Source organism: Capra hircus, chromosome 18 (genome assembly GCF_001704415.2).
Source record: "Capra hircus breed San Clemente chromosome 18, ASM170441v1, whole genome shotgun sequence".
In the NCBI taxonomy this organism is placed as follows: domain Eukaryota; kingdom Metazoa; phylum Chordata; class Mammalia; order Artiodactyla; family Bovidae; genus Capra; species Capra hircus.
The window spans coordinates 57,360,483-57,388,288 of record NC_030825.1 but is presented as its reverse complement, the minus strand read 5'-3'; the positions used below and the strand labels follow the sequence as shown (position 1 = coordinate 57,388,288).

The 27,806-nt window shown below is 46.4% G+C and overlaps 2 protein-coding genes across 3 annotated transcripts; both read left to right on the top strand.

The window, feature by feature from the left end:
• On the top strand, positions 237–7,568 carry IZUMO2 (IZUMO family member 2). The gene is made up of 6 exons (XM_018062904.1): positions 237–468; positions 650–724; positions 4,275–4,361; positions 4,605–4,625; positions 5,964–6,044; positions 7,304–7,568. Exons 1-6 carry the CDS (start codon positions 237–239, stop codon positions 7,432–7,434), a joined length of 627 nt encoding a protein of 208 aa, XP_017918393.1. The 3' UTR covers positions 7,435–7,568.
• Positions 11,991–27,310, top strand: LOC102174966 (zinc finger protein 883). 2 transcript variants are annotated; one of them, XM_005692737.3, is made up of 5 exons: positions 11,991–12,074; positions 17,843–17,931; positions 18,657–18,783; positions 20,214–20,315; positions 23,893–27,310. In XM_005692737.3, the coding sequence occupies exons 2-5, from the start codon at positions 17,899–17,901 to the stop codon at positions 25,770–25,772; spliced, it is 2,142 nt and encodes a 713-aa protein (XP_005692794.1). In that variant the 5' UTR covers positions 11,991–12,074; positions 17,843–17,898; the 3' UTR covers positions 25,773–27,310. The 2 variants fall into 2 exon arrangements, with proteins under 2 accessions (XP_005692794.1, XP_013827020.1); XM_013971566.2 differs by lacking the exon at positions 11,991–12,074 and having other exon boundaries at positions 17,513–17,931.

The window sequence follows — 27,806 nt, the reverse complement described above, 5'->3', positions numbered from 1 at the left end:
ATAGTAGGTGCTCAGTACACATAAGTTGAAAGAATGAATGTTAGATCCAAGAGCGCAGGGCAGAGACTTCTGGGTTTTGAAGAATGTCTCCTTAGCTCCCAGCTCCACGCCTGGCACACAGTAGGTGCTCAGCCAACCCGCCCCAGCGCACACTCCCCTGGGCCTCCCTGACCCCGCCTCTGCCTGAGGGGCGGGGCCGACCGGGGTGCCCTCTGTGACGTCACAAAGGCCCCGCCATGCCTCTGGCCTGGGCCCTTCTGCTGCTCTTGGGCCTGAGCGCCCGCCGAGACTGGGGCTGCCTGCAGTGTGACCACTCGGTGCAGGAGGCCCTGAAGCAGCTGCGCCTCGCCCTCATCCCCAGCCGGTTCCAACAAGGGCAGCTGCAGGCCCGCGCTCAGGTCGTGCTGCGGGGCATGGAAGGGCCTTTCTTCCGGGACTACGCGCTAAACGCCTTTGTGGGCAGAGTGGGTGCGTGCTGGGCCGGGGAGAGGGCCCCGGACCTTGGAGAAAGGGACCAGTGGGCTAGCCCGAGGCTGGGCGGGGAGGCCACGCCCCCGAGAGGGGCGGGGCCAGTCCCGAAGGGAGATGGAGTCATCATCCCTTGGCTTTCCCAGGGACCCACGGGAATTTCCTCTCCTCTCGTCCCCAGGGATAGACCATCTGGACCTAGTGGCGTCCTTTGTCAAGAATCAAACAAGCAGCTTAATGGCTAGTTCTCTGAAAGGTAGGAACTAAGAGGGAAAACCTTTTCCAAGCTCCCTTGCCCCTCCTCCCTTTCCACCGGTCCACTAGGCCTTCTCTTCATGTAAAAATAAAAGCAATCTCACGTATAGCCTTTACTGTGTGTCTGACAGAGTTCTAGAAAAGCCTAGGACAGTTCATCAAGGTGGGCGTTGTTGTGACCTGCCCTTTAAGGAGGGGAAGACTGAGGCTCAGAGCGGTTAGGTGACACGCCAGCCCCGTGTTTTGTTTTGTTTTTTTTGCAAATAACGTTTTATTAGAACACAGCCACACCCATTTATGTATGTATTGTTTATGTTACTCCTGCTCACCAAGGCAGAGTTGAGTAGGGACAATGACCATATGGTCCTTAACGCTGAAAATATTGACTGTCTGGACGGACCTTCACAAAAAAGCTTATAGCGGCAGGTCTTAACTCAGGCTGTAGGCTGGAATCCCCTGGGAAACTTTTAAAAGAGTCTAGGAGCCCAGGCAGCAGCCCTGCCAATTAAATCAGGATATAGGGGCCGGGGCCTAAATATCAGTCATTTTTAAAGCTCTCACCTTTTTAAAAAATGATTTTTATGTTTCAAAAAAATTCTAATTAGAAAAGTTGCATGAATAATACAATAAGCACCTAAACACCATTCTTTTTTAATATTTTTATTTGGCTGTGCCAGGTCTTAGTTGCAGCATGTAGCATCTAGTTCCCCAACCAGGAGTCAAAACAGGGCCCCCTGCTTTGGGAGCACGAAGTCTTAGCCACTGGAAAGTGAAAGTAAAGTCACTCATTCGTGTCCACTCTGTGACCCCATGGACTGGAGCCTATCAGGCTCCTCCGTCCATGGGATTTTCCAGGCAAGATTACTGGAGTGGGTTGCCATTTCCTTCTCCAGAGGATCTTCCTGACCCAGGGATCAAACCTGGGTCTCCCACATTGTAGGCAGACACTTTACTGTCTGAGCCATCAGGGAAGTCACCATTCTTAACATTTCACTACGTGCTAACCTATTGCCACATTTGGTCTGTGTGTGTGTGTTGTGTGTGTATAACCATTTCAGAGTTAGTGACACTTCACATCTAAATTCTTCAGCAGGCAATCTCCTAAAAACAAAAATAGACATTCTCTCACATATTACAATTCCATATTATCATTTAATAATTAATCTTCATTCAAATGTTCCCAATTGTCTCAATCATGCCATTCATCACTAGTTTTCTTTCAATCCTGGATCTGTTCTGATTGAGCTGTATTTTATGACAATGGCATTTTTGAAGAGCCTGGGTCAATGATTCTACCAACTCATATTATTGGAGGTTGGCTGCATAGGCATGGAGCACCCAAGAGGCTGATCTTAGTTATTCTGTCTCCAGCTCCCCCAGAGATCGACCTGCCACCTTGTGGCCCACAGCCACCGTTAGCATAGACTACATGGTGTGGCCCAAGGCTCCCAAGTAAAGAAAGACACACTTGACGGGCAGGATGTTCCAAAGGACTTAGAGGTTACCTCCCAGGAGTTAGGGAGTCAGATGAGAGCCAAAGCTTTTGTGGAATGTGCACATTTGAGCAACTCAGTGCTTCTGAGTTAACCCTTTACTACACAATATGTCAAATGGGGACAAATGCCATGGAGAAAAGAATAAAGCAGGGACCAGGGGATAGGGAGTGCTGGGAATAGGGGCAGGGCTTGCAGGTAAAAACAGGGCAGCCAGGGGACTTCCCTGGTGGTCCAGTGGTTAAGACTCCGCCCTTCCACTGCAGAGGGCATGGGTTCAATCCCTGGTCTGGGAACTAAGATCTCACATGCAGCGTTGTGCAGGCAAAAATAAATAAACAAATACATAAAAGGGTGTTTTTTTAAAAAATAAGGCAGCCAAGAAGGATGTCACTGGAAGATTAGCATGTGAGAAAAGATGTGGAGGAGAGGGGGAAGCAACTATGAAGGGGCAGAAGTCTAGGGTAGAAGGCTGAAGGCAGAAAGGATAACCACTGTAATACCTAAGATGGGTCAATGATTGGCATATTCCCAGAACCTCGAGGAGGCCAGGGAGGCTGGAGTGGAGAGTAGAGAGAGCAAGGGAGAACTGTAGAAAATGAGATTCTAGAGGTAACGGGGTGGGCATGCATAGATTGGTACCCATTAATTTGTAGGGACTTATAATGGTAAGGACTTTTGACTTCTACTCTGGGTCACATAAAGGATTCTGAGCAGAAGCGTGATGCTAGTGAAGTGCCTGAGCTTTTAATGGGGTCCCTCTGTCTGCAGAGAATAGATTTAGCAGGGCAATGCGGAAGGCTGGGGCACCAGTGGGAAGGCTGTAGCAATCAATGGCCCAGGCAAGGGACGATGATGGCTGGCACCAGGATGGCAGCAGTGGAGGGGGTAAGAAATGTTGGATTTCTGGACCTCTCTTGAATATTCACAGACAGGCTTTGCTCACATGCATGTTGACAAATTGCATGTGAAATGTAAAAAAAAAAAGAGTCAAAGCACCAAGGATTTTGGCTTGGGTATCTAGAAACATGACAGCTCCCTCAATGAAGATGAAGGTGGAAAAGACTTCGTCTTCATAGATGGAGTTGGAAGTGGGTTTGCAGGAGGATATCAAGGTTCAGTCTTAGACTCATTGAGTTTAAGATGCCTTTAGACATTGGAGGTGGAGATGCTGAATGGGTAGTTAGATATATGCCCCTGGATATCAGTGAGTGGTCTAGGTTAGTGACACCAGCTCAGGAGGCCTCAGTGTATATAGAACGATGCTGTCCAATGGAGATATGTGAGGCACAAACAGTCACACAGATAATTTAAAAATTTCTGGTTGTCACATGTTTTAAAAAGGTAAACAGAAGCAGGTAAAATAAACTTTAATAGATTTTATTTAACCTAATACCTAAAATTTTACCGTTTGAACCTGAGAGCAACACAAAAACTATTGAGCCATCGTACAGTTATTTTTTTCATACCGTGTCTTTGAAATCCAGCTCACGTCTTATACTAACATCATCTCTCAATTCAGACTAGCCCATTTCAAGTGCTCAGTCCTCATGTGTGTCTAGTGACTGCCGTATTGGACAGTGCATGTCCAGGTAATATACGAAGCTATTCAGCTGGATGAAATCGTGAAGGTGTGAGTGTAGACAGAATAGAAGAAAAGAGAAGAGCAGGTCAGGGAAAAGGAGAGGGGAGGTGCTCGAGTCCACCCTTCTATTACTTACCAGATGAGGAAACTGAGGCCAAGGGAGGATGGTTTAGCCTGGGTCCCTGCAGTGGGTCAGAAGGTAGATGTAGATTCTCCAGGCCATAGATTTGCCCAGTGGATCCAGAGGAATAGACAGTCTTGCTTAGAAAAGGAGTTTCCTCATCCCTACTCTCTTCTTTCAAATGTTTGTTTCGGCTGCATCTCAACTGGGGATAACCCTGCCCTTGGCAGTGAAACTTCAGAGTCCTGACTAATGGACTGGCAGGGAATTCCCATCACCCGTTCTCTTTGAAGCTGCAGGTGGGGTGTCTTGCTGAGTGCCTCCCACCAAATAAGGATCTTTCTTTCCTCAGATGAGCCTCTGCTGGATGAGCTGGTGACTCTTAGGGAGAGGGTAATCAAGGAACTCAAGAAAGTGTTAAGATCATATGAATTAAAAGGTGTGGCATCTCTCTCCACTAAGCCCCCTTCTCCCCTTCCTCATCATCACTTGGTTCCCTTCTCCCACCTTGTCTTCCAGATTCCTCTCTTACCTCCCCTATGACTCAGCCTTCTCTGCCTCTCCCCCAAATTCCCTTCTCTCCTTTTCCAATCTCACTCCTTCCTCCCTCTCCTGGTCCTTTCCCATTAAATTCTTAAATTGCTGGCCCAATCTAAGTCACCTCTGTTCTTTTCTCTTGCAGCCTGCGATCCCAAAATTTGCCGTAAGTCCTGGGTTTATTGTCTGTTCTTCCCTTTGCTACCTTCCTACGCTTTTGGGCTTCCCTTGTGGCTCAGCTGGTAAAGAATCCACCTGCAATGTGGGAGACCTGGGTTCGATCCCTGGGTTGGGAAGATCCCCTGGAGAAGGGAAAGGCTACCCACTCTAGTATTCTGGCCTGGAGAATTCCATGGACTGTGTAGTCCATTGGGTCACAAAGAGTCAGACACAACTGAGCAACTTTCACTTCACTTTACCCCCTTTTGACCTTGTCCCCCCCAAATCAAGCCCTGCTATCATACCTACTTCATCTGGTGTTTCCTCCACCCCAAAGCTATGGCACCAAGGGGTATCTAACTTTTGAGGGTTTATGAAAGTCATTGCAACCTGCAAAAAAGGATTTGTGGGGGAGATTTTAGGCTAGGATAGGCTATGTTGTAGTGAAAAATAAACCCCTGCATCTCAGTGGTTTAACGGAAAAAGGGTTTATTTCTCTTCTGCCAAAATTCCATGGAGAGTTGAACAGATATTCCAAGTAGCTCAAGGATGGAGGCTGCACCTATGTCAAGGCTGCTAAGCTAGCTCCAGGAGGGAGAGTGAATAGAGAATCCTGCAGGGCCTTTTATAACTAGGTCTGGGAGTGACATACATCCCTCTGCCCACCTTCCATTGGCCAGAACTCAGTCACATGGGTGCAACCTACTGCAAAGGAGCTTGGGAAATGTCATCTTCCTGTGTGTCAGGAAGCAGGGAAGACAGATGAGTGAGTAGGCAGCCAGTGTATGCCTCTGAGGGCAGCAGAATGGGAATAGAGAAGAAAACACATCCTTTTGGTAGACAGTTAATTTAAAATTAATTTAACATAATCACATGTCTACCAACTGAATGTTAAGTCAACTACACAGCTAAGTTCCACCCTTCAGTGCTGCTGCTAAGTCACTTCAGTCGTGTCCGACTCTGTGCGACCCCATAGACGGCAGCCCACCAGGCTCCCCCATCCCTGGGAGTCTCCAGGCAAGAACACTGGAGTGGGTTGCCATTTCCTTCTCCAGTACATGAAAGTGAAAAGTGAAAGTGAAGTCGCTCAGTCGTGTCCGACTCTTAGCGACCCCATGGACTGCAGCCCACCCGGTTCCTCTGTCCATGGGATTTTCCATGCAAGAGTACTGGAGTGATTATGTACAAATTATTTTTAATGTGACTTGTCAGTGCATTGAGCAAAATGGGACCTCCAAATTCAGGAAGGCCAAAGGACTCCCTCTTCTTTGCCCTTCTGCCTTCCTGCCCTTGCCAGTCCTCTGGTATCTCCCCTCGTCCCACTTCTCCCTTTCCTCCTGCTCAGGCTTGCTGAAAGAAGAAGTCCTGGATTGTTTACATTGTCAGATGATCAGTCCCAAATGCATCAGAGAAAAGTACTGTTTCAGTAAGCTCCTGGAGTAGGGGAAGGCATGGGACAGGTGCATGAGAGCTGAAGTCAGCCACATCCCAGTGAATATGGCTTTTTAAAAAGATGTTTATTTATTTACTTGGCTGTACCAGGTCTTAGTTGCAGCATGTGGGATCTAATTCTCTGATCAGGGATGGAACACACGGCCCCCTCTATTGGGAGTGTGGGCAGAGTCTTAGCCACCCAACCATGAGAGAACTCCTGAATATGGCTTTTGAGGTCTCCCGCATACAACCTTGAACCTTTCCCTTGCCATTTGATTATTGTATGGCCCAGAAGTTGCTTCCATATTCTGAAATTCACTTTCCTCCTACTAATTCGAAGACCCCTCTATAACTTTACAATGCTTCTAAGGCCAAAATGGCAGGTACTAGAAAAGCATTATATTTATAGCCAGTGCCATACTTAGGGAGTGTGGCAGGATGTGCTGAATTCACTCATTCAGAGGCTTTAAAAATATGTATCTTTATAGTACAAAGCATAATACAGTGAACTGCTATAAATCCATCAAGATTGAATAGTCCTGTTTAACCTTTTCACATGCTGTTCCCACTCTCTCCCACTGTTCCTCTCTCTCCCACTGTTCCTCTCTCTCTCTCACTTCAATAAAGTCTTAGAATTCCCCTCCTCAGAGAGAACTCCCCGATCACACACTAAAGGATCACTTCCCTGTGAGATGCGGGCCTCCGTGGTGGCTCAGATGGTAAAGAATCTGCCTGCAATGCAGGAGACCTGGTTTGATCCCTGGGTCAAGAAGATCCCCTGAAGAAGGGAATGGCAACCCACTCCAGTATTCTTGCCTGGAGAATTCCATGGACAGAGGAAACTGGCGGGCTACAGTCCATGGGGTTGCAAAGAGTCAGAACTGAGGCACTAACATTCTCACCAAGTCCTCTCCGCCACCCCCACTCCCCATCCAATGAGATGCATTTGGCGCTGGGCTCTTCACTGTCAATGTGCTGTGTGCTATGTTGACTGCTCCATGAGAGCAAGGATGTTTGCCAAAGGAATTCCCAGCAGTATCCCAAAAGCCTCATATTCTGTGAGGAACGGATGAATGAAAAAGTCAGACCCAGGAAAGGGCAGGGACCAAGCAGGGAGAAGGGAGAGAGAGGCCCGACCCTGGCCAGGTTGTGGAGCGAGGAGGTGGGTTTGGGAGCATGCCCAAGGAAGGGTGATGACTTGGAGGTCGGACTGTTTCCCCTCCCTCCCCACCACCCGCCCCTCTACCCCAGTCGACGGGCAGCCCCGCATGGACCTGCAGTATCATGAGAAAAATGAATTCCAATGGAATCCTGGCCTGACTGGCAGCATCATTTCCGTGTGTCTGGCTGTCTTGGCCTTCGGTGTCATTGTGGCTTCGTGAGTCATCCCTGCCCTCTCCTGAGGTCGCCAAATGCCCCCACTGGGCCCCTCAGGGAATGGCACTGCCCTGGATCAGTCACTGTGTCATTTGGGAATCTCCTCCGCGGTCACTTTATGCCTCTGTCTCTGTTTCCCTCTGTCTGCACCTCTCACCATCTCCTTTTTCTTTCTTTCATATCTCTGTCCATCTCTCTCTCCTCTCTGGGCCCAAGAGAGAGCAGGTGGGTGTGGCCCCATGCTCTCCCCCACCCCTGGGCCCCATTATGTCTTTCCTGAGTCCTCAATCCAAAGCCTCCTGTCTTTTCCCCTTCTTTCTGTTTCCACATTTCATACCCTCTCTCCCAGTCCCAACTTTTCTCTCCTCCCTCCCCATGTAACTGATTGGCTGAGAACCCTGGAAATCTGCCCAGAAACTCATGATGTCACTGGCTGAGCCAAATAAAGCCAATGATTGGAGAGAAAGTTTTGGGTGGTCGGTAGACCTGGTGGGGTCTGAAGTTCTTTTTCTAACTGGTGGGCTTTTTCTCTCCGACCAGGGCTATTACATACAGGCGAAACCGAAAACTCCTGCTTCAGTAGGGCGCTGGTTTTGAGGTTTGTAAGGGGAAAGGAAAAGAAGTTTATTAAAGTCTGTGACAAATTCCTCAGTGTCTCCGTCAGTATCTGGAGGACTCTGCCTCAGCTGGCTCTGCACACCTGTCTGAGTGCTTCTCAAGGGTTGGGACCATGTCTCACTCATCTGTCGATTCCAATTACCCTAATTCAAAGTGAAAGTTATTTAGACTTTCAAGAGTGATCAATAACCTACGATGAGGACTTGAAGGGGGCAACCATTCCTACTTGGAGGGGGGAAAATGCATCTGAAAGGAGAAGCACTGTGGTGCGACCATAAAGGTCGAAAGCTTGCCATCTGTTGCCAAGATACTAGTTTTAATACCTGCACAGTAGAGCTCACTTTGACTGGGGTGGTTTTGAAGAGAGATAACAGAGGAGGTGACCTCTAAAACAGAACCATCTCCAATTGAGAGGCTTTTAGAGTTGTTTCCAGCCTCTCCAAACGCAGGCATACTTCTCAGGAGGCCGCAGACGCTGGTTCCCTTGGCCAGGTTGCTCCTGACGCGCTCGCCATCCCCTTCATCTGCACCGCTGGCCTGTGCTTGGGGGTACCGCAGCCCCTTCGGAGATGCTCACTTCTTAAACTGGTGGGCAGACCAGTGCCTACCCCAGGAAAGGTTTTATCCTGGGGGTATGAGGAGAGCCTAAGCTGGTGGCTTCAAAATGCTTTTTGCTTGGGTAGTAGTGTTGTTTTGGTTTTTAGAAATATCTTCACACTACAGGTCCAGCCACTGCCTAAGTTCCTGGGGATTTCATGGAGCAATGCGCAATAGATAGGTACTTAAATTGTTCATAAATTATAGTGTGATAAAAAAATATATAGTGTGATGAGAGCTCCAGGAGAGCTCAGTCTGGGGTGGGAGAGACAGTTACCTAATAATTACAATACAGCAATTATTATACTATCAAGTTGGTGGGAACCCAAGGGTGGGAGTTGCCAATTCTGGCTAGGCCAAATGGTAATGAAATGGAGCAGGACTCCATGGTCCTTCCCGCTATGTCCTCAGCCAGCCTTTTTTTGCCTGTGGAAAAACTTCAACCAAAGAATAAGCATCATCAGAAAAATGAGAATATGCAGCCGCAGAAGAAAAAAGACAATCCAGCAAGACTAAACAAGAGTTTAGTATTTAAGCATGGTTAAGGAACTTTAGTTCCTTCTCAGGGGTTATAGCTAATATTCTGAGCCACATGCCATGAGCTGTCTTGTAGATATTTAAATACCACCCCCATCACATGGCAGAAGTTATCTCCATGATGGCCAGACTGTAGCTGTGACATAAACTGCCACAATTCTGAGAATTGGCCTCAAGGAAATAGGAACAAATCAATCTTGGAACTGAAGCTTAATTGTACTTAAAATAATCAAGACAATGCTAGTCAGACCACAATGACCAACTTCAAGATGACTGTCAGAGCTGAATGTTCTGCTTGTGCATATAGCCCCCTCTCTCAGCCTATAAAAGCTTTGTCCACTGGTTGTGTGGGGGGGTGACTGCCAGCCCCCAGTTCAGTCTCTCAGTCACATCCGACTCTTTGCAACCCCATGAACCGCAGCATGCCAGGCCTCCCTGTCCATCACCAACTCCCGGAGTTTACCCAGACTCATTCCCATTGAGTCGGTGATGCCATCCAACCATCTCATCCTCTGTCATCCCCTTCTCCTCCTGCCCTCAATCTTTCCCAGCATCAGAGTCGTTTCCAGTGAGTCAGCTCTTGGCATCAGGTGGCCAAAGTACTGGAGTTTCAGCTTTAGCATCAGTCCTTCCAATGAACACCCAGGACTGATCTCCTTTAGAATGGACTGGTTGGATCTCCTTGCAGTCCAAGGAACTCTCAAGAGTCTTCTCCAACACCACAGTTCAAAAGCATCAATTCTTCGGTGCTCAGCTTTCTTTATAGTCCAACTCTCATATCCATACATGACTACTGGAAAAACCATAGCCTTGACTAGACAGACCTTTGTTGACAAAGTGATGTCTCTGCTTTTTAATATGCTGTCTAGGTTGGTCATAAATTTCCTTTCAAGAAGTAAGCATCTTTTAATTTGATGGCTGCAATCACCATCTGCAGTGATTTTGGAGCCCAAAAAGATAAAGTCAGCCACTATTTCCCCATCTATTTGCCATGAAGAGCAATACTGCATAGGAATCTGGAATGTTAGGTCCATGAATTAAGGCAAATTGGAAGTGGTCAAACAGGAGATCGCAAGAGTGAACGTCGACATTCTAGGAATCAGTGAACTAAGATGGACTGGAATGGGTGAATTTAACTCAGATGGCCATTATATCTACTACTGTGGGCAGGAATCCCTTAGAAGAAATGGAGTAGCCATCATAGTCAACAAAAGAATCCAAAATGCGGTGCTTGGATGCAATCTCAACAACAGAATGATCTCTGTTTATTTCCAAGGCAAACCATTAAATATCACAGTAATCCAAGTCTATGCCCTGACCAGTAACGCTGAAGAAGCTGAAGTTGAAAGGTTCTATGAAGACCTACAAGACCTTTTAGAACTAACACTCAAAAAAGATGTCCTTTTCATTAGAGGGGACTGGAATGCAAAAGTGGGAAGTCAAGAAACACCTGGAGTAACAGGCAAATTTGACCTTGGAGTACAGAATGAAGCAGGGCAAAGGCTAATAGAGTTTTGCCAAGAGAACTCACAGGTCATAGCAAACACCCTCTTCCAACAACAGAAGAGAAGATTCTACACGTAGACATCACCAGATGGCCAACACCAAAATCAGATTGATTATATTCTTTGCAGCCAAAGATGGGGAAGCTCTATACAGTCAGCAAAAACAAGACCAGGAGCTGACTGTGGCTCAGATCCTAAACTCCTTATTGTCAAATTCAGACTTAAATTGAAGAAAGTGGGGGAAACCACTAGACCATTCATGTATGACCTAAATCAAATCCCTTATGATTATACAGTGGAAGTGAGAAATAGATTTAAGGGACTAGATCTGATAGAGTGCCTGATGAACTATGGATGGAGGTTCGTGACATTGTACAGGAGACAGGGATCAAGACCATCCCCTAGAAAAGGAAACGCAACAAGAGCAAAATGGCTATCTGAGGAGGCCTTACAAATAGCTGTGAAAAGAAGAGAAGTGAAAAGCAAAGGAGGAAAGGAAAGATATACCCCTTTGAGTTCCCCCCAAGTTGCCAGCATCCAAAATAAAGCACATTTTCTTCTCCACCAGCCTTGTCTCTTTATTGGCTTTTGACAAGCAAGCAGTGTGATCCCACTTTCACTTATAGAAATAGAGGAAAGTTTCCTAGAGGAGGCTGCAAGAGCTTTTCATGCAAGAAAAGTAGGAATTTCCCAAAAGTAGAAGAGAAAGGATATTGTGGGCAGAGGGAACAGAAAATACAAAGGTTAAGAGATGGGAACTATTAATAACTTGACATAGATGGTGTTTTCCATCTACATCACATATTCTACTGGCATTACTTATATCAACCTATTCAAACCTCACAACCCAACGCAGAGATTATATATATTTTTTAACATCTACAGTGAAACTGAATCAAACAGGAAGGCTGTTGCCCAGGAAAATTGAACAATTAAGTAACAGGCTCGATTCATTCACCATCAGTGTTACTTGGTGTCTTGAAGACTTTTGCTTTAGTAGGAGATATTTCAGTTAGATGGGTTAACTTGCCTATGACGTTGCCTTCTGTGGAGGACAGGGAAAGACTCTGGCTATAATAGGAACACTCACTGTCCCAGGAGAGCCATACATTGCCCAAATACCATGCTTTCATGAGCTGCAAAGCAGCTATTTACACCTGGTCTCTCTCCCGACGTTCTATTTCTGGACTCCATTTCCCAGCATTCCCGTGCTCTCAGAGACCCGAGGCCTGGAGGCGCGTGAGCCGCAATGGTTTCCGGGAAATGTGGTCCAGTTTGCGAAACCGAGTTTAAAGGACCGGGACTTGTGGTACCGCGCAGGCGCTCTCCGGGGCTCGATGGAGGGCGGAAAGGCCTGGCCGCCGTGCACCACGGGCGGGGCCGCACAGGTGAGTTCCGACCTGGCGGACCCGAGAAGTAGCAGCTGGGTGTGGGCTGGCCCAAGCAGGCAGGCAGGCACGTAGCGGGCGGGCCAGAGTCCGCCTGGGTGGGAGGGGAAGGACGCTGTGGGCAGCGCCCCGCCCCCTCCTGCCGCTGGCGAGGCGGCCCCAGAGCCGACTGCCTTCCACTCAGCGCACAGCAATTGGGCGCCTGCTGTTTTCGAGGAGTCTATCTGAGTGCGGAAATGTTGCGATTTCTTAGAAAGGACAATGTACCAGTTCTTCACTTGGCAGGTGAAGAAGAAGACCAGGGAGATTCCGTGGCTTCTCCCAGAACCCAGTGCTGATGAGTGGTCAACCTGGGCTCACGCCCAAGGATGTCCAACCCCAAAGCCCTACCCTGCTCTGCACGGTCACGCCCTCGGTGCCTGTCCTGATCCTGAGCGTCTGTTCGCCTCTCTTTGGGTCTCATCTTCCCTCTCTAATCTGCCCCCATCACCCTAATCCCCATTCTGTCTCCCTCTCTCTCCCTAGGTCTCTGCTTCTTTATCTCTGAGTCTGTCCCCTTCCCTAGGTCTCTGCTTCTTTATCTCTGAGTCTGTCCCCTTCCCTAGGTCTCTGCTTCTTTATCTCTGAGTCTGTCCCCTTCTCTCTGAGTCTCTGTGTGCCCCCGGCCCCCATAAGTCTGTGTTTTTTCTAAAAACAAAGTTTCAGTTTCCTCCAAAACCATTGCATCACAATCACACGAGGAAGTGAACATCCATCCAATACTATTGATTAGCTACTCTGCAGGCTTTCCTTAGGCTTTGATAATTGCCCTAATGATGTCCTAAATGGCAAAAGAAAAATCCCATATCATGCACTGCATTCGTGCTCCTGTTTAGTCTCCGTTAACCTGGAACAGTTCAGTCCTTTTTTGACCTTCATTCATCTCAGCAGTCCTGAAAATAGACTGTGTGCTTCTACTATGGTCCTTCCGTTTAGGCAGGATTAAATTTAGGTCACATGCTTTTGGCAGGAATACCTTAGGAATGAGGCTGTGTCCTTAACAGACCAGCAGCCTGTGATGTCAGCTTAGCCATCACCAGTCACATTGGTCTTGATCACTTGGCTAATGTGGTGTCTGCCAAGTTTCTCCGCTTAAAAATTATCTTCATTTTATAATTACAGAAGATCCCCTTCCCCTTGGAGGATACATTCCAAGAACCCCAGTGGATGGCTGAAATCTCGGAAAGTACTGAACCCTCTATATACCATTGTTAACTAAAGAATAAAACAACCAGTTATTTTACCAGCAAAATGGGCTTATTCAGGAATAACAGAGAATTGTAATTCAAAGAAGGTTATAGCAAAAGCCATGGGAAGTCCAACAAATGAGAGAGGAACTTTATTTTATAAAGAAAAAACAAAACAAGGAATTCGGGAAGAGTTGTTTCTAACAAAAGTCTATTGGAGGAAATTGAGAGTTCCAGGTGATTGTGGTTTCTCACTGGCCTAGTTGCTGCGGTAATTTCTTGAAGGAGAAGATGCAGTGTACATCTTTTCCAGTTTTATGCGTGTCAGTCGCTAAGTCATGTCCAATTCTTTGCAACTGTAGCCTGTCAGTCTCCTCTGTCCTTGGAATTCTCCAGGCAAGAATACTGGAGTGGGTAGCCATCCCCTTCTCCAGGGGATCTTCCTGACCCAGAGATTGAACCTGCGTCTCCTGTATTACCGGCAGATTCTTTACCATCTGAACCTCCAGGGAAGCCCCACTTTAAATGAGGTTGCCCTTTATTAATTTTCACACCATGTTTTCTTCTAAGCATTTGTACCTATGATAAAGTTTTATTGATAAATTAGGCACAGTAAGAGATTAAAAATAATAAAATAATATAACAATACTGTAATAAAAATTTTATGAATGTCATCTCTCAAAAAATACCAATGTAAATTTAATGCCTCTTGCATCTTAACTAAGCACTTAGGCACTGTGACTAACTTTGCAGGTTGAATTTTTTTTTTTTTTTGGCTGTGCCGCGCAGCTTGCAAGATAATTCCTGACTAGGGATTGAACCCAGGGTCATGGCAGTGAAAGTGTCCTAACTACTGGATGCCAAAGAAGTCCTGAATTTCTTTTTCTTTTCCACAATTTCATGGTTAGAAGATTAATTCTTACTGTAGGTCTTTAGCAACCTCAGCATTATTTTTTCTTCTTTCTTTATTAAGTTGAAAACTTTTATCTTTTCACTTCAAGCTGCTTTTTGGCATATTCAAGTGGCCAGCATCAGCATGACTACTCTGTAGCTTTGGGGCCATTATTAAGTAAAATAAGGGCTACTTGAACACAGGCAGTGTGATACTTCAAGAGGCAATCAAGACAACTAACAACTGGCTATCTCACAGGATGGGGCTGCCCAGGTGGCTCAGTGGTAAAGGAGACATGGGTTCGATCCCTGGGTCAGGAAGATCCCCTGGAGTAGGAAGTAGCAACCCATTCCAATATTCCTGCCTGGAGAATCCCATGGACAGAGGAGCCTGGTAGGCTACAGTCCATGCGGCCGCAAAAGAATTAAGACATGACTGAGTGACTGAACAACATCTGACAGGATGCACTGGACAAGGAGATGACTCACACACCAGGTGGGACAAAGCAGGACTGCACAATACTCAGAATGGTGTGTGATTTAAGACCGATGAATTGTTTCTTTATGGAATATTCCAGTCTGTTTTTGGACCACACTTGACCTCAGGTAACTGAAATCACAGAAAGCGAAATTGTGGACAAGGGGAAACTCTGCAGTAATGAGTGACTTGTGAGGAGAGAGTTAAGACTGTGTAAGACCTTCATGAAAATTCCACTGGTTTCAGCCCTCAGGTGCATGCGTTCCTGTGTAGCTAAGTGTGTACGTGTGGCTGTTTGCCACCTGTGAGGCTCTGAGTCTATTTCTGGACTGTGTTAGTTTCCCATTTCTGCTGTAACAAATTACCAGAAACTTACTGGCTTAAAACGACAGAGCTGTAGTGTTCTCCTACAGTTCTGGAGGCCAGAAGTCTGAACTGGGTTTCACTGGGCTGCTATCAAGATGTCAGCAGAGCCATGCCCGCCCCACCCCGACCCCCCCCCCCACACACACACACACAGTCTCCAGGGGAGAATCCATCTCCTTGCCTTTTCCAGCTTCTGGGGCCTGCCTACATTTCTCGGCTAGTGCCTTCCTCCAGCTTCAAAGCATGGTGCTTTGTCTCTCTGACTCCACTCCTCTTTACATCTGTCCCGCTGCCTTCTCCTCTGTGTCAGATCGACCTCTGCCTCCCTCCTATAGGGACCCTTGTGATCATGCTTAATGTCCAACCAGATAATCCAGGATGGCCTTGCCTACTCAAGATGCTTGACTTAATCACATCAAAAGTTCATCCTGGGGGACTTTCCTGATGGTCCAGTGATTGAGACTTCATCTTCTAACGTGGGAGATGTAGGTTTGATCAACCTGGTCAGGCAGCTAAGATCCCACATGTCTCGTAGCCAAAAGACCAAAACATGAAACAGAAACAGTATTGTGGCAAATTCCATAAAGACTTTAAAAAATGGTCCACATAAAAAAAATCTTTAAAATCTTATTAAAAAAAAAAAAAAGAAGAAGTTCATCCTTGGTCTTCTCTGGTGGTCTAGTGGCTAAGACTCTGATCTCCCAGGGCAGGGGGCCCGAGTTTGATCCCTGGTTGGGGAACTAGATCCCACATACTGCAACTAAGGGTCCACATGTCGCAACTGAGACCCGGTACAGCCAAAATATTTATTATATTTTCTGTTATTATATATTTATTATATTTTTCTGTTATTATATATTTATTATATTTTTTAAAAGTTCATCCTGGAGATATGTTTGGGGACCATTATTCAGCCCACCACCTGGTGTATTGCCCACGCCTATTTTCCCCACAGGCAGAAAGTCCCTCCAGGGCAGAATCACATCTCACTCATCTCTCTGCCCTTAAAACCCTAAGTGGATCCTGTTACTCACATGGAGCACAGAGCATGTTTGATGGATGAATGCAGGAGACCACAGTCTGAGCACCAGCTTCTCTCTCTCTCTTTTTTTTTCTTTTGGCCATGCCACGCAACATATGGGATCCTAGTCCCCTGATCAGGGATCAGATCCATATCCCATGCAGTGGAAGTGTCGAGTCTTAACCACTGAACCACCAAGAAAGTCCCTGAACACCAGCTTCTCTATGTAGAGGATTCTTGAACTTGATTTCAGTAGCTGCAATCTTTCTTTAAATGACATCTTAAGCAGGAGTCCAGGATCCTGAAGCAGGATTTTGCTCTGCAAAATGTGGTCCATCCATACCATGGAATATTACTCAGCCATTAAAAGGGATGAGGAGGGACTTCCCAGGCAGTCTAGTGGTTAGGACTTCACCTTCCGATGCAGGAGGTGCGGGTTCAATCCAGGGGTCTGGGAGCTGAGATCCCACATGCCTCAGGGCCAAAAACCAAGTATAAAACAGAAGCAATACTGTAATAAATTCAATAAAGACTTTAAAAGTGGTCCAGATGAAAAAAATTTTTTAAAGGGAAACCGTCACAATATTGTAAGTATCCTCCAATTAAAAATGAAATAGGAATGAGGCAGTGATTGCGTGCTGTAACATGGATGAGCCTTGAACACACTGTGCTGAGTGAAAGAAGCCAGACACAAAGGTCATATGTGGATGGCTCCATTTATGTGACATGTCCAGAACAGGCAAATGCATTGAGACAAAGATGAGCGATTATGGGCGGTGGGGGAGGCTGGCATGGGAGAAGAGAGATTCAAGGGCGACTGGTTAAGAGCACAAGGTTTCCCTAAAGGGCGATGATGAAAGTGTCCTGGACCTAGATAGCTCTGACAGTTGCACACCATTGTGGCTGCATTAAATGCCACCGAGTTGTATATATTCAAAGGGTTAAAGTGGTATATTTTCTATGTGTTTTACTACAATTGAAAAATTATAAGACTCTTCTATGTATAAGATAGATAACCAACAAGGACCTACAGTAGAGCATGAGGAAGTCTACTCAATATTCTGGGATAACCTGTAAGAGAAAATAACCTAAAAAAAATGAACATATATATGTGTGTATAACTGAATCACTTTGCTGTACACCTGAAACTGACACAGCACTGCAAACCAACTCTAGCCAATATTAACATTTTTTAAAAAGATAAATAAAAATTGTAAGACAAAAAGGAGAGGTTGTTGGGATTTCCCTGGTGGTCCAGAGGTTAAGAATCCGCCTTGCAGTGGAGGGGGCACGGGTTTGATCCCTGGTCTGGGAACTAAGATCTCACATGCCATGGAGCAACTAAGCCTGCGTGCTGCAACTGCTGAGCTGTTGGGTCACAACTAAAGAGTCTGTGTGCCAAAAGATCTCACAAGATGCAACTAAGACCCAACACAGCAAATCTGTAAAAAATAATTAGCTCTGCGAGCAGACTCCTGGATTTGATTCTCCCTCCAACACTTGATCTTTCTGTGACCTTGAGCAATGACCTTGGCCTCTTGGGCTCGGATTTCCTCACCTGGGGATAACTGTAGCTACTTCTCTGAGAGCTGTTGTTTGGGCTCAGTGGGCTGAACCCCTTGACTGTGAATGGTGATGGTTACAGAATGGAGGCCTCAGGCAGCCTGCCCTGAGCCTCTGCCTTGGCTCTCAGGAGACCAGGGGCCCCTCTGTCACGAGGCATCTTTGGCAAAGGGTCTGTCCAAGCCAGAACTGACGCCCTCTCTGCTCTGTCTTCCTCTGGTAGCTTTGCCGACTCAGGCCTGGTCCGTCCTTTTGGAGATCCATTCATGGGACCCTGCAATGGCCATCAGGACCCTGATGAGCAAGGGCCAGGTGAGTCTGAGCTCCCTCTTCCCGGAGATAACTTTGTGGGCCCTAGAGGGCCTTCCCACCTCTGTGTGTGCCCTCAGGACCTTCTGCCTCTCTCAGTACTGGGAGAGATATAATGATGGGATTTCTCTGAAACTGGGAGGTGCGGGGTGGGGCACAGGATGCTCTGAACTGGGTGGGGTGTTAGATGAGGTCTAAAAATCAGTCATCTAATGCTCAGGAGCCTTTTGGTTACCAGGTAAAGTAGGTAGTGATGGCTTTGCTTCACCCCTGAGCCTTATTCTTGGAGTCAGGAGTGGGGTTTGGGATCCGAGTAGGAGTCTAGGATGGAGTGTGACTTAGGAATAACTCTGGCACACAATGACTTGGTAGTTTTTTAAGTGTTTCTCAGGGTTGTCATGTACAGGTGTGTAGATTACGAACTGCGCAAGGGCAGGTCATCTCAATGGCATGATTTGTATATCCTCCCTCGTACATCGGTATATTTATTATAGCAATTTACACGCAGATTGGTGTAGTATAACAACTGTCCCACCAGATGGCGGTAAAGACGGGGGACCGTGTTCTATACGGTTGGCCAAAAAGTTCGTTCGGGTTTGCCACCCTAATCTGCCGAGTCAGAATGTTTCAGGCCAGAGAGCAAGTGGTAGGCTCTTGACCCGTGACTTGTCCCACTGCAGGATTCTAGAAAGACAAGCCCCTCTTTGATGTAATACTGGCCCTTGCAGGAATCAGTGACCTTCAAAGACGTGGCTGTGGACTTCACCCTAGAGGAGTGGGGCCGCCTGGGGCCTGGCCAGAGGGAGCTGTATCGCGACGTGATGCTGGAGAACTACCAGAACCTTCTCTCTTTGGGTGAGGCTCTGCCCCCTGCCCTCCTCTCATGTCCTCTGTGCCCACCCACTGCTTAACTGTGGGCATTCCTTCATTGGGGTCCTCTCTGCTGCTCTCCCGGGCCGCTGCTGGGTGGCCCATTCATCTCTCTCTCCAGTGGCTTCTCCCAGAATCCCAGCATACCCAGGCCCCGAGTCTTCTGCCTGTCCCACTGACCCTTCAGCCAGTGCCCCTGCCTTCTGCTTCTTTTTAAAAAAATTTTATTGTAATATAGTTGATTTACAATGCTAATTTCTGCTATGCACCAAAGTGACTCAATTATACATATATATATCCTTTTTCATATTCTTTTCCATTTTGGTTTGTCACAGGATGTTGAATATAGTTCCCTCTGCTATACAATAGGACCTTGTTGTTTATCCATTCTCTATATAATAGTTTGCATCTGCTAATCCCAAACTCCCAGTCCTTCCCTCCCGCGCCACCCCCCCCAACCCTTGGCAACCACAAATCTGATCTCTATGTCTATGAGTCTGTTTGTTTCATATAATGAAACATCTGTTTCATTTGCCCTGTACCCGCATTACCCCAATCTCTGCCTCTATCTTCACCTGGCCTTTTTCCCTCCCAATGTGTCTATGTGTCTCTATATTCTTATAAGGACCCCAGTCACTAGAATTAGGGTTCACCCTAATCCTAATAATCCTAATAATGGACCTCATCTTAATTAGGTACATCTGCAGAGCCCCTCGTTCCAAATCAGGTCACGTGCTGAGGTCCCTGGGGGCATAATTTGGTGAGGGGAACGCTTTCCCTCACTGCAGGAAGAGAGGAATTGTTTGTTTAGTTGCTAAGTCATGTTCGACTCTTTGTGACTCCATGAACCATAGTTCACCAGGCTTCTCTGTCCATGGGATTATCCAGGCAAGAATACTGGAGTGGTGTGGCATTTCCTTCTCCAGGAGTGTCCCTACTCAGGAATCAAACCAGCGTCTCCTGCATTGGCAGGAAGATTCTTTACAACTGAGCCATCTGGGAAACCCAAAGAGAGCAGGTCTGAAAAAAAAATCAGATGAGATGAATTTTAGTTATCTGTTTTGTGGCACCCAATCTAGCCAAAGTATGATCGTGCGGGCACATGTTGACATCATAATACCCTATTAATTATTAATGAGATCATTTTCTTTTTTTCTCCATGTCAAGTCTTCAAAATATGGTGTGTATTTTGCGTTCAACTTGAACACAGAGCTGGAAGCTTAGTGACGTCGGGGCTCACACTCTCTCTGGAACGGAGTAGGCACTCAGTAATCAAGTTTTGTGTTGGCCCTTAGATCTTCCAATCATTAGGCATCCAATGTATGCATCTCCTCTGTAGACCCAGGGCCTGGAGCCCAGCCCTGAGGCCTCCCTGTAACCATGGCCTCCATGGCCAAGTCTTGTGTCTTTTCCAGGGGCAGGGTTTCCTGGGGCCAAGCCCGATGTGATCTCCCGTCTGGAGCGAGGGGAAGAGCCCAGGATGGAGAGGAGAGAAACCCAGCAAGTTACCTGTCCAGGTGGGTAGGTGTGTCTAGCAGGTGTGAGACATCTTCCTACCCCATCTGTTGTGATCAGTGATGGTTATTCAAGAGTGAGGGAACGTAATATACAAGCCGTCACTGCGGGCCCTGGATTTGAATCCAAGCTCCACTACCTCCTGGCTCTGTGACCTTCAGGCAAGTCATTTAGCCCTTGTGTACCTCATTTTCTCATGTGCAAAATGGGGTCGATGATAGTACCTGGAATTGGGAAGAATAAGTGAGTTAACGCGTAGAGGGCAGCCTGGCGCCTCTCACCCAGGAAACCCCGTGCTCAGGCTAGGCTCCAGTGGTTATCATTGTGGTACTCAGAAGTGGTGCCTGGCCTGACATGTTAGGAGACAGGAAGAAGCCAGATTTCTGCCCCTACTAGCCCACAACCTCATCAGCAGAGGGGACCAAAGCATCTCTGTTTCCATCACTGTCCGTCCTGTTGTGGGACCAGGACTTACCCCCTCTCTCCCCCTCACTCATCATATCAGGCTCCAGTCCTGTCCCTCCAGCCCCCTCTCTTTGCCCAGATCCGCCCCCCGGCCCCGCTCCCACAGCCCTGACTCAAGGCCTCAGCGACCCTTACCTGGACCCTCATCCCAGCCTCTTCCCTGGCCTCTCAGCTTCTGGTCTTACACCCTATGGTTCATCTCACAAACAGCCCCAGAGCCCATCCCTCCCCTGCCTACAGCCTTCCTGAGATTCCCCAGCACCCCGAGTCAGAGTCCTAGCCCAAACCTGGTACTCGAGGCCCTACATGGTCCAGCCTGTTCTGTCTCTGGCCTCATCTCTCATCACCATCCACCCGTGGTGATACCCTGTGCCTACCTCACTCACCAAAGCCCCTGTCCCTCCCTGAACTTGAACATGTGTTCCCACTTTGAGTCTTTGCGCATGTTGTTCCCTCTGCCTGGAACACCCTTCCCTGCTTTGTCTGCCTGGCAAACTCTTCATGTTCCTCAAGGATACAGGTCTCCTCTTCCAGGAGGCCTTCCCTGACTTCCAGGCTGAGTGACCTGCCCCTTCTTGGTGCTTTCACAGCTGCTTGCTTGAGCTACTATTACTGCACTGGTTCATGCGGTGGTGAGAGTGTGGGCCCTAGAGCCAGACTCTGAGTTCGAATCTGAGCTCTGCCACTTAGAGGCCATGTGACTGTGGGCAAGTGACTTAAGCTCTGGGTGCTTATATATAAAGTGGGACACTAATAGTACCCACTTCACTGCGTTTCTTATGAGGACTAAGAGAACTCTGGACTCTTGAGACTCAAGTGGGTTTCCATGGATGAGATCATCTCCCATATGTCTTTGAAGTTCACATCAGTAGAGAAAAGCACATCCACATGACTCTTGCAGAGAGGATGACTCAGAAGCCCGCATGTGATCTCTCTAGCCTTTGCGTGCTAAGTCACTTCAGTTATGTCCGACTCTTTGCAACCCCATGGACTGTAGCCTACCTGGCTCCTGTAGGAGAACCCATGGGATTCTCCAGGCAAGAATACTGGCATGGCTTGCCATGCCTGCCTCCAGGGGATCTTCCCGGCCCAGGGGTCAAACCCATGTCTCTCAGGTCTCCTGCATTAGCAGACAGGTTCTTTACCACTAGCGCCACCTGGGAAGCCCTTTACCCACACACGCATTTGTTATATACTTTGCTGTAGAGACTTTAACTGGGCATTCAACTTGTTGAGTCATGTAAATCCTTCCAGAAAAATCACCAAATGAGTGGATGGTGGTGGGATCACCCCCAGAGATATGACAACTAAATGTAATGTGGGATTTTGAAAATAATCATGATGTCATTGGATTAGGCAATGGTTTCTTAGATATGACATCAAGGGAACAAGCGGTGAAAGAAAAAACAAATCAGACACCATCAGAATTAAAAACTTTTTTGCTTCAAAGACACTGCAAAGAAAAGGCAACCCACAGAACACAAGACAAATTTTGTAAATTATATGTCTAGTGAGCGGCTGATAATTCATATAACTCAATAATAAAAAGACAATCTCATTAAAAATAGGGTGGCTTCCCTGGTGGTCCAGTGGCTAAGACACCACACTCCCAGTGCGTGGGCTAGTTTCCCTCCTTTATCAGGAAACTAGATCTCATGGGCCACAACTAAGTTTGTGGCATGCTGCAGTTAAAGCTCCTGAGTGCTGCAGCTAAGACCTGGTGCAGCCAAATAAATAAATACAAGAAAAAAAGTGGGCCAAGGATCTCAATAGCCATTTTCTTCAAAGACACAAAAATGTTCAACAAACACGTGAAAAGATGCTCTAACATTAGCCTATATGTGTGCATGCTAAGTTGCTTCAGTCCACTTCTGACTCTTTGCAACCCTATGGACTGTAGCCCAGCAGTCTCCTCTGTCCATGGGATTCTCCAGACAGGGATACTGGAGTGGGTTGCTGTGCCCTCCTCCAGGGAATCTTCCCAACCCAGGGATCAAACCTGTGTCTCTTACATCTCACATTGGCTGGTGTGTTCTTTACCACTAGCACCACCTGGGAAGCCCAACATTAGCATATACCTGCTATATAACCAGCCATGGTGAGGACCACAAACCAGGCACCAGGTGGACGTCATGAATCCTCCACTTACAGTAAACAGTGCTGACAGCCTAGTACATCTTGACCCATGGTTTCGAGCACACAGAAAAAGATTATTAACCTGTAGCTATGTAAACTTCCCAGGAGTTCAGTGCTCAGAGCTTAGCCAAGTGTCATTGCCATGGTTACAGAGATAAACAAAACTGAATAAAGTGGACCTTCTGTGTTAACTCCTTACAGCAATGGTATGAGAATGCTCCTACCATCCTTATTTGCCAACACTGAATATTTTTTTTTAATATTTTCCAATCTAAAATGTATCAAATGGCATCTGAGTAACTTGACTTTTTTGGAGAAGGCAATGGCAACCCACTCCAGTACTCTTGCCTGGAAAATCCCATGGATGGACGAGTCTGGTAGGCTGCAGTCCATGAGGTCGCTGAGTCGGACACGACTGAGCAGCTTCACTTTCATTTTTTACTTTCATGCGTTGGAGAAGGGAATGGCAACCCACGCCAGTGTCCTTGCCTGGAGAATCCCAGGGACAGGGGAGCCTGCTGGGCTACCATCTATGGGGTTGCACAGAGTCGGACATGACTGAAGCAACTTAGCAGAAGCAGCAGCAGCAGCAGCAGCAGCAACTTGACTTTTTAGCCTACCACTAATATTGACATCTTTTTACAATATATCAGCCACTTGTTTTTCTGTAGAATGTCTGTTCACATTCCTGCTTCACTATTTCATTAGACTATTTCTCTTTTTCTTATTGATTTGGGAAAATGTGTTAAATATTATGGCTAAGAAACCACTATGCACGTAAACTGCTTTGCCACTCAATTTTTTGTGTGTTTAGAGTATACTGAGTCCATCCTTCTGTGTCACAACATGAGTCTACCTCATGCCTTTTGAACTAGCAATATGAACTTGGAAATCTTTTTGAGATTACAATGCCATATCTAAATAATCAGCTTCTTTTGTCCTGGGACAGATGAAGTTGATATTTTCCATTTCTTTCAGACTTGGAGACAAGCTCTGCAACTAATCAGGAGATGCTTCCAAAAAAGAATATTTCTGAAGAGGTGGCTTCCCCAGTGGCAAAGATGGAGGGAGTTTTAAGGGCAGTGCTTGGAGATGCCAAACTGGGGGAGTCCTGGACGCGTGGCTGTCAGCTGGAAGACCAGGACAAGCAGGAGAGCTGTTTGAGGTGGTTGTTCTCTCCTCCCAAGGAAGATACCCATGGGAAGAGGGGCCTTGGCTGCAATAAGCTTAGGAGAAGCTTCAAGAGGACCTCAGCCTTCATCAGGAAGCAAAGAGTGCCTGGGGGAGAGAGGCCTCAGAAGTGGACCGGGTCAAGAAAGAGCCTCAAATGCCAAAGGACCTTTGTAGAGAAGAAGCTATTTAACTGCATGGAATGTGGGAAAGCCTTCGTCTACCATTCTGACTACATTCTACACCAGAGAATTCACACTGGAGAGAAGCCCTACAAGTGTAATGACTGTGGGAAGGCATTCAGCAACAGCTCGTGTTTCATCCAACACCGCATCCTCCACACGGGAGAGAAGCCCTACGCCTGCAACAAGTGCGGCAAGACCTTTACCCAGAGCTCATCACTCACTGAGCACCAGAGGATCCACACTGGAGAAAAACCCTACAAATGCAAGGAGTGTGGGAAAGCCTTCACCCAGAGTTCCTCCCTCATCAAGCACCAGCGATGCCACACAGGGGAGAAACCCTATAAATGCCACCAGTGTGGGAAGTTCTACTCCCAGGTGTCCCACCTCACCCGCCACCAGAAAATCCACACAGGGGAGAAGCCCTACAAGTGCAACGAGTGTGGCAAGGCTTTCTGTCACACCTCCTCCCTGACTCAGCACCAGACAATCCACACCGGAGAGAAACCCTACAAGTGTAACGAGTGCGGGAAGACTTTCAGCCACAACTCATCTCTGACGAAGCACCAGCGAGTTCACACTGGAGAGAAACCTTATGAGTGCCCTGAGTGTGGCAAAGCCTTCAGCCACAGTTCATCGCTGATTCAGCATCAGAGAATTCATACTGGTGAGAAGCCCTATGAGTGTCACGATTGCGGGAAGGCTTACACCCAGATCTCCCACCTCATGAGGCACCAGAGTATTCACATAGGGGAGAAACCCTATATATGTAATGAGTGTGGAAAGGCTTTTGGTCACACCTCCTCCTTTACTCAACACCAGACAATTCACACTGGTGAAAAGCCCTACAAGTGTAACAAATGCGGGAAAACCTTCAGCCAGAACTCCTCGCTTACACGCCACCAGCGAATTCACATGGGGGAGAAGCCCTGTGAGTGTAAAGTTTGCAGGAAGGCATACACCCAGATCTCCCATCTCATTCAGCACCAGAGGACTCACACTGGAGAGACACCTTATGAGTGCTGTGAGTGTGGGAAAGCCTTTAGCCGAAGCACCCGTCTTATCGAGCATCAGAAGAGCCATACAGGCGAGAAACCCTGTAAGTATGAGTGTGGGAAAACGTTCAGTCACAGCTCTTCCCTCACTCAACACCAGAGGGTTCAAACTGGTGAGAAGCCCTATGCCTGTAAGGAATGTGGGAAAGCCTTCAACCAGAACATCCACCTTATTCAACACCAGAGGATTCACACTGGGGAGAAGCCCTACAAGTGTAAGAACTGTGGGAAAATGTATACCCAGATCTCACACCTCATTCAACACCAGAAAGTTCACAGGGGTGGCAAGCACTCTGCATGTAACACATGTGGAGAGGATTTCAACTGGGGATTACACCTGGCAGAACACCAGAGACTTCATACTATGCATGGTGGCTATGTCTGCAGTGATTATGAAAAAGCCATTTCTTGGAGCATGCAGCTCACTGATCAGAGAACTCATGCTGACTAGAGAGCCTGCGAGTGAAACAGACTGGTGATTCCGCTGGTGGAGTCCATTCAGCCTTCATCAGCAGTTGTAACTTCCTCCCAGAGAGGAGCCCTAACACTATGTATTGAGAGAGTTGATTCCTTTATTTTCCTAGAAGGAGGATGGCACCCATTTATCACCAGCTGGGACAGCTTCTGATCATTTAAAGGGCTTCACCCTAAAACTCTGGCTTCCCCCCTATTTCTCAGCCTTTCAGTGTCTCCATCCAGGAGGTGGTAGGTATGGGGTGGTCTAAATGAGATGCATCTTCATCTGGGATCTTTAATAAGGTCTCTCAGTTTTCTGCTGTTTCTCCCTTTCTGTTCTTAGGAAGTTTATGAAAACTGAAAATGTTAGTCATTCATGTCCAAGTCATGAGTCATGTCAAGAGTCAAGAGTCATGTCCAACTCTTTGCAACCTCTTGGACTATAGGCCACCAGGCTCTTCTGATGGAATTTTCCAGGCAATACTGGAGTGGGTTCCTGAGTTGGGAAGATCCCTTGGAGGAGGGCATAGCAACCCACTCCAGTATTCTTGCTGGGAAAATTCCATGGACAGAGGAGCCCGGTGGACTTCAGTCCATGGAGTGGCAAAGAGACACAGCTGAAGTGACTGAGCATGGTATGGCACGTCTAAAATATTTATTGGTATAATCACAGATATGTGATTTTAGAAACAACTTTTTAACTTGATATAATGTGAATATTTCCCCATGACAATGCAAAAACATATATAGTACATATTGTACAAAAATTATATATATATACATGTGTATATATCTGTCATCATTTGCCATTTTTAACAGCTGCATAATATCTCATGCTAGTTTCTTGAATTTATTTAACCAACTTCTGTTAATGGATATTTGTTTTATTTACTTTTTCATCATTGGACATACATTATTTAACACTTGTGCAAATTATCCCCATAGGGTGAATTCCTAGAAGTAAGCTTATGGGATCACAGAATGTCCATATTTAAAAATTTGCTAGTTATTGCTAAATAATCCTCAGAAAAGGATGAACCAATTTACATGACTCCTGAAAGTGTATGTGAGTGCCTATTTCTTTGTTCCTCCATGTTGTTCATAAATACTCAGTATTAGTCTCATTATTTTTAACATTTCTAATCTAATAAGTAAAATATCCTATTGATAGGGAAATTAATGATCTTTTTACACATTTATTGATATTTTGTCTTCTTCAAATTGCTTGTGTATTTTGCCCATTTTTAATTAGGCTGCATTTATTTTATCGATTCACAGGAACAAGCCTATGTATTATACATATTAATTCTTTGGTATTTTGTTAGTTTGTTATTTCTCTTAGTTTTGTTTATAGTATATTTGGCTATATAGAATTTTAAAATTTCTATGTATTCAACTCTATTTTCTTTCCTATTTCTTGGCAAAATTGTCATGCTAAGAAAGACCTTCCTCATGCCCAAGATTAGGAAAAAAGTTCTATATTTTATTCTGGTACTTATGATTTTTAACAATTAAATTTTTATTCCTTCTGCATTTATTATGTCTTATGGTATAAAATTTCAATTTCTAGAAATCGCTTGCACTGATTCCTTGGCTGGTGGCCCCTTCATCCTTAAAGTCAGCAGTGCGGCATCTTTAAATAACTCATCAGAATATATTCCACAACATATGTAACTTTCTCAGCACTTTTGGTCCACTCCCTTCTCAAAGACTCACCCCTCCTTTACTAACATACTAGTGTAGAATAAATGGATTTTTAGTCTAAGAGAACCTACTTTTGAATCTTGCCTTTGCCATTGTCTTGCTGACTGATCCAATTTCTTTGTACTTAAAATGAGATAGTAAGCTATATTACAAATATGTCTGGGTTTCAGGTAACAGAAAATTCAAAACTACCCAAACAAGAAAGACAGTTTAGGGCTTCCCTGGTGATTCAGTGGTTTAAAAAAAGAAATCTGCCCCTCAGTGCAGGAGAAACGAGTTTGATCCCTAGTCAGGGAAGATTCTACATGCCACAGAGCAACAGTCC

Bases quoted from the DNA above. Each gene is read 5' to 3' on its own strand.
- IZUMO2 (XM_018062904.1), top strand. From the start codon at position 237: ATGCCTCTGGCCTGGGCCCTTCTGCTGCTCTTGGGCCTGAGCGCCCGC. The intron at 4,362-4,604 runs GTGTGGCATCTC...TTTCTCTTGCAG, and splicing joins AAGATCATATGAATTAAAAG to CCTGCGATCCCAAAATTTGC. The intron at 4,626-5,963 runs GTAAGTCCTGGG...CCTCCTGCTCAG, and splicing joins CTGCGATCCCAAAATTTGCC to GCTTGCTGAAAGAAGAAGTC.
- LOC102174966 (XM_013971566.2), top strand. From the start codon at position 17,686: ATGGTGATGGTTACAGAATGGAGGCCTCAGGCAGCCTGCCCTGAGCCT. The intron at 17,932-18,656 runs GTGAGTCTGAGC...TGGCCCTTGCAG, and splicing joins CCCTGATGAGCAAGGGCCAG to GAATCAGTGACCTTCAAAGA. The intron at 18,784-20,213 runs GTGAGGCTCTGC...TGTCTTTTCCAG, and splicing joins CCAGAACCTTCTCTCTTTGG to GGGCAGGGTTTCCTGGGGCC.